This window comes from Eptatretus burgeri, chromosome 14 (genome assembly GCF_056783735.1).
Source record: "Eptatretus burgeri isolate ZD-2024b chromosome 14, Ebu_testis_v1, whole genome shotgun sequence".
Lineage (NCBI taxonomy): Eukaryota > Metazoa > Chordata > Myxini > Myxiniformes > Myxinidae > Eptatretus > Eptatretus burgeri.
Genome location: NC_140974.1, coordinates 46,851,085 through 46,857,454, shown reverse-complemented (window position 1 = coordinate 46,857,454; position 6,370 = coordinate 46,851,085). Strand labels below are relative to the sequence as shown.

The 6,370-nt window shown below is 40.6% G+C and overlaps 1 protein-coding gene across 1 annotated transcript in view; it reads right to left on the bottom strand.

The window, feature by feature from the left end:
* Positions 1-3,302: 3,302 nt before the first annotated feature.
* Positions 3,303-6,370, bottom strand: part of LOC147013103 (nuclear pore complex protein Nup214-like) — a 29,911-nt gene continuing 26,843 nt past the window's right edge. The window contains exon 5 of the mRNA XM_085854677.1: positions 3,303-3,622. Coding sequence (XP_085710803.1) covers positions 3,474-3,622 — 149 coding nt within the window. The 3' untranslated portion in view covers positions 3,303-3,473. The remainder of the gene's footprint in view (positions 3,623-6,370) is intronic.

The window sequence follows — 6,370 nt, the reverse complement described above, 5'->3', positions numbered from 1 at the left end:
TAAAAATAGATATTTCCAAGCAGTCTGCTTGAGATGTCATGAGTGTCAGGTCAGATTCCTGCAGACGATTAACTTGTGTGTTTATTTCATCCAGGCAGGGGTTTAAACTGAAAAATAAAAATAAAATGTGTCAAACCTCGAGAGAAATAGTTAGATAGACCGAGACAAGCAGAGAGAGACATATAGACATATATAGGCAGATGAATAAATAGATATACAGAGACAAGCAGAGAGAGACATATAGACAGATATAGGTAGATGGATAAATAGATAGACAGAGACAAGCAGATGGACAGACACACACATTCACGTGCGTATTTCTCACCTTGAAGTCGGGCCTTTTAAGATTAGAGGTGTCAACAATGCTTCCCAGTCGGTAATGATTTCTTTCATTTGAAGACAAAAGGAAAAAATCTCTTGAATAACATTGTCCATCTGTATCCACGCGTTGTGTAATTCAAATAATTTGTTGTCCACAGACGCGATTCGCGATGAAGATAAGCTGTTTGGAGAAAGAAGACAAATAATAATATTTCATCGTACAGTGCTTTAATTAATATTCACTTGCATCACTGTCATTCTCAGAGAAAGGATACACAAACTTACCAATATTCTTCTCCAGACAATTCAGGACTCTCTTCTTCAGATGAAAAATATTTCATGTTTCAGTTGTTTCTCAATAGAACAAAATGAGAAAAATTATAAAGCATTCAGACGTAAGAGTCGACTTTTAAAACAACTTTGAGGAAGTGGTATGACCTAATCTTGGAATTTTCAGGGCGTGTGTGCACACAGGAAATGACTTGAGGCAGTACGACTCATTTTCACAGCACGAGTATTCTGAAAACATTTTATTTCCCCATTTCACAAAACCAAAGGTTTGGTGATATAAGAAATAAAATAAATATTCCTACTTGATGGTGATCAAAAAATGGTGATGTCTCTATATCTATCTGATTAAGTGAATATACTCGACTCTTTGAATGGACTGAAAACTTTGATGGTTTTCAATTGAACACTGGAAAAATAATTTACTACAATCTCAAAATGATATGCAACTCAGGAGGTAGTCAGATGAGATCAATGAGAGAAGTATATCATTTCATAATGACACAAAAGGGGTATGTTGAAAAATATAAAGATTCAAATGTTTTATTTTTAAATATTTTAGATGGGGATTATTGTGCAAAGAAAATTACACTATTGAAGGAATTTGAGAATGAACAAATCTTTATAGGTTCAATGAGTGAGCTAAACAATATGCATGGGTTATTTGAAAAAAAGTGCTCCGAGGTTAAAAGGGGAGGTTATTAAAATCTCCATTCACTTACATGTTTTAAATATTTCTTTAGAATCACCTTTAACAAATCACAATATATTCACCCGACGACTTTACGACTTGAACAAATCTTTATAGGTTCAATGAGTGAGCTAAACAATATGCATTGGTTATTTGAAAAAAGTGCTCCTAGGTTAAAAGGGAGAAAAATAAATATACCTTGAGATAAAAAGGGGGTATATTTTTTCAGGAAAAAAAATATGAATCGCTGAGAATCCCCCATTCATTAACATGGGGGAAAGTGAGCCAGAATCAGTATATTCACCCTACTTCCACCAAGCCGAACAGTTTATGTTTTGTTTCCCACCGACAGGTCAGATCTGTATCCAGGCTTTAACCAAAATGTAAATCGACTTGGTCTGATCACCTACCCAACTCGTCCACAAAGTTTTGTTACAACACGTCCACAACTTGAGACATCATGCACACAGACAAACAAAGCCAAAAACACCCTTGGTAGATCTGGATCTGGACTTTTGACTTTTGTATCTTTTATTTTGAACTTTTGTGTTATTATATTTAGGAGTTTCTTTTGGGGGATATATCCTTGGAATCTGTAGATAAATTCTGTTATCATCTTGGTGATATGATTGGTGAAGGTGGTGGTGTGGAAGCAACAGTGAATGCAAGAATTAGAAGTGGCTGGAGGAAGTTTAGGGAGTTGTTTCCCCTTTTGACATCAAAAGGGACCTCCCTCCGATTAAAGGGAAAACTTTATGCAGCTTGCGTTAGAAGCGTGATGTTGTACGGAAGTGAAACATGGGTGATCAAAAAGGAGGATGAACGCAGGTGTGAACGAAATAAAATGAGAATGGTGAGAGGGATGCGTCACATGACACTGAAGGATAGCAAACCAAATGTGGAATTAAGAAATAGGTAAAGTAGAGAAAGCATTAGTGAGGTTATGTGTTGGGGTAGGTTGCGATGGTTCAGACATGTGAAAAGGATGGCGGTTGGCAGCTGTGTGAAGAGGTGTATAAATATGAATGTGAATGGAAACAGAGCAAGAGGCTCACTCATCTCACAAAACTCACTCATCCAACCAATCTGAACAATACAACTCACTCATCCAACCAACCTCACCCATCAAACTCACACATCCACCTTAAAATTAACTTATTATTTCATATTGCTAAAAAAAAAACTTTTGAAAAAAATGTGGCAATTTCCTTTCTCCTGTGGCTAATCATTCTAAACCTGGATTAGCCACAGTGGCTAATTCCTTTTGAAAGCCAGAGCACACCCAGCTGGTATACTGTGTCGGAGTGGCGACCCATCCAGGATTGTGCCCAATAGCCAAGGAGACTGCTTAAGCAGCACCAACGCTCTGCACAGAGTATGGTCCCAATCTCCTCCTAATGCTATATAGTATGTCGTTTTGGCCCTCTCAATGGTGAAGAATCTTTTTTTTTAATTCTCATATCTGGATCCAGATCTTTACCAAAATCTAATCGATTCATCTTTGTTACACACCCAACATCTGTCCACCAAATTTCATTCGACTCCATCAATAACATTTTTTTTGAGATATCCTGCTCACCGAGACAGACACACAAACATATACAGAAAAACAGAGACAGACAGACAGACAGACAGGGGTGAAAACATAACCTGCATCAACCTTCGGTGGCAGAAGTAATTATCTCAATGTTCTTCTTCTTCTTCTTTCGGCTGCTCCCGTTATGGGTCGCCACAGCGGATCATCCATATGATCCGCATAGTGATTTAGCACATGTTTTACGCCGGATGCCCTTCCTGACGCAACCCTGGTCGCCTCTTACGACACAGGGATATGGTACACCTATTTTAACCGGGGTATACACCGGCCCAGTACACTGTTACTCATTTCGCCGACCTCGGAAGGATGACAGGCTGAGTCAACCCCGTGGTGTATTAATTCAGTGGCCCAACGGGGCTTGAACTCAGGACCTTTTGGATCCCAAGCCGCTGCCCTAACCACTGCGCCAACACCAAGCTGTCTAATTATCTCAATGTTCAGTTGACATATTTAGTTGAAGTGGCACTCAAGTAAGCATGGGCTAGCAGTGTAACCTTTCAAACACTGCCTTAGAAATACTCAGAAGCCAAATAAACAAAATGAAACTGTTAAAACCATGTGCTGATTGTTATAACCTCACATGCAATGTACCCAACCTGTGAAAACACCACAATTGAATTTCAAGTAACTGGTTTCATCCCAATAAGTCCTCACTTGTGAATACTGTGTCATTGTTCCATTCACTTTTCCACAAACCAACTGCTTCCCTTTTGGACTCCAGCAAACTAGGAGCAAGGGCAAAGAGCAGAGAGAAAGAAAATAAAACAGGTAAAGAGGTAAGGTCACTGAACTCTGAAACATATTTACGACAAAGCATTGTGTTGGGGAAATGCTTCTTCAACAAGCAGTCCTCTTATTTTTCACACAATTCTAAATTAGTGACGTGTTAATGCATAAAATAGATCACTATTTCAATCAACATTTGACTGTTGCATACTTTTAATAGGAAAGGAACCGAATCGAGATCTCAAAATTCATTCCAAACAAGTGGCTGGTAAAGCAAACCGTTGCTGTAATAACAGCTTGTTGGCAGGACAGTGAAATAATTTGGGGAAGAGAGGTGGTGTTAAACAAATAAAGTTTTGAATTCAAAGTATTAAACACAGACTTTTTCACAAACTATGCGATGCACCTGCATCTGGTTTGTGAAGTCATTAGGTAATATCTGCCAACCTAAGTATTTTTACGGGGTCTCAACTCGTCCATTAGGGCTGAAAGGATGGCCTAGACCTCGAGATACGCACACTCACTTCTAAGCTGTCTTGCCTGAGATTGAACGCCCACACGGCAATAAAATGTCATCCCGGTGTTTCACAAACAGGGTGATTCATTAATATATGCTCATCCCTTGGATGGACGATAAAATGGGCGACCAGTCTGTCAGCATTCGTTGGTGGACGGTGAAGATCCCACACTGTCCTTCGTGAAGAGTCGGCGAGCTATTGCCGGCACCTTGACCAAATTCCTGCCCTAACCAGCAAAGGACATTCAATCAGCAGCTCAGCCTATGATGCTCCCCCTCAGCCTTGTTCTGCATATGAACGATCTAACTGATGAACTAGCCTGTTAACCAATTTTCCAATGACCATTAACTAATTTACCACATTTATATTGAGGCTTTTGTTGAAAATAAACAATCAAACAAACAAATAAATAAATACATATAATTTGGCTTGCTGTGTGGTGGAGAGGATCGGCGGGTTGTGCCACAGGTGCTATTTGTGCTCGTGGGCTTGATTCAGCCTGTGGTGCGATGTAATGAATTGACGGTTGGTGCTGCTGGTGCTCTGTATGATTTTGGACTCAGAGCGTGATAAGGGTCGAACAGAGACACTGAATGACGTTCGAACTGTGATTTTTTTAAATTGTGCCGATATGAAAGGGGAAGGACGATGTTCAAGATCTGGGGAAGTACAGGGGCATTACACTCTTCAGTCATGTAATGAGAAGATGCTGGAGAGGATTCTGGATGAGAGGATAAGGAAGAGGGTAGAGATGGAGATGGGAGAAGAGCATCAGAGGTTTAGAAAGGGTAGGGGGATGAGAAATACAATTTCAATAACTGGTTCCTGAAGAAAAAGTATTTTAATTATCTTTGCAGAAAATATGACAGATCGTGCCGAATGATCACCAAAGTACCAAGGTTATGTGCAACCTTTTGAGTAGCCTAGCTCTTTGTCAGTTCAATGTGGAATTATTGTTCTCTAAATTGTGACAGGAATGAGTAGTGTGATGATAATAGAACAAATACCTGCATGTCATACAAAGAACTAAAACCTTTGGTCTTCAAGCTAGACCCAAGCCTATAAAGCAATTTCAGGGCACAGTTTGAGTGAGAGAGGGTCGTAAAGATGAACAACACTTCAAAAAATAATGAAGTCCTTGCTACATGCACCACCATGACAATCAAGAAGTGCACTAAAACACAGCAGAACAGGAGGTTTACAGCATATGCACATTGGCAGCATATCCAACCAACAATTGCACCAAACATTTTTTTAGATTGCATCAAACAATTGCACAACAATTGCACTGAACTCTCAAACCTCTCTCCCTCCTCCAAATGCTGGTGGCATCCAATCAAATCTGTTTCTGGTGTATGTTAGCCCCTCCATCCCCTCCCTTACCTCAAATTGCCGCACTGCTGATACCGCAAGTGAAAAGACTGAATGTCTAAACTCGGTATTTGCATCGAAATATTGTGTCCAAAACCCATCGCTTTCTGTACCCACCTGACTAAGTCGCACCCAACTATCCCTGGACTCTGTATCCTTTTCCTCTGACAAAGTGGAGAGCTTGCTGTCAAACCTCGACTCAGATTCTGCAACCGTTCCAGACGGCAGCCCACGTGTCCTAAAAACCTGCTCCTCTGCTATTGCTCACCCTCTCTGTGTTCTATTTACCCTCTCATTTGCTCAAGGTCATCTGCCATCTACATGGAAATTAGCAAACAATCCTGCCCTGCACAAAAAGGTGCAAAAACAGAACCGTGCAACAACAGACCAATCAACCTTCTCCCAATCATCAGCAAGGTTATGGAATCCATCGTCGCTTCAGACATGAAATCCTTCCACTTCTCCAATGGCTTGATTTCCAATCATCAATTTGGTTTCAGACCAGGTCACTCTACCATGGATATGTTTCTTATGCTCTCCCAACAATGGATGGAGGTCCTCAATGCTGGACGTATCGCGTGCTTTTGAGACGGTCTGGCACCCTGCCGTGCTCACCAAACTCTCTTCCAATGGTATCCAAGGCCATCTCCACTCATGGCTCGCAGACTTCCTCTCCTGTCGCAGTCAACATGTGGCCCTAAATGGAATTCTTTCATCCCATCTTTCTGTCCAGGCTGGAGTTCCTCAAGGCAGCGTTCTGGCCATTGTTTTTCTGGTTTTCATTAATGATCTCTCTGACTCTGGAAAATCCTCTTTATCTCTTTGCTGATGACTCCCTCTGTTTTATCTCTGCCGTAC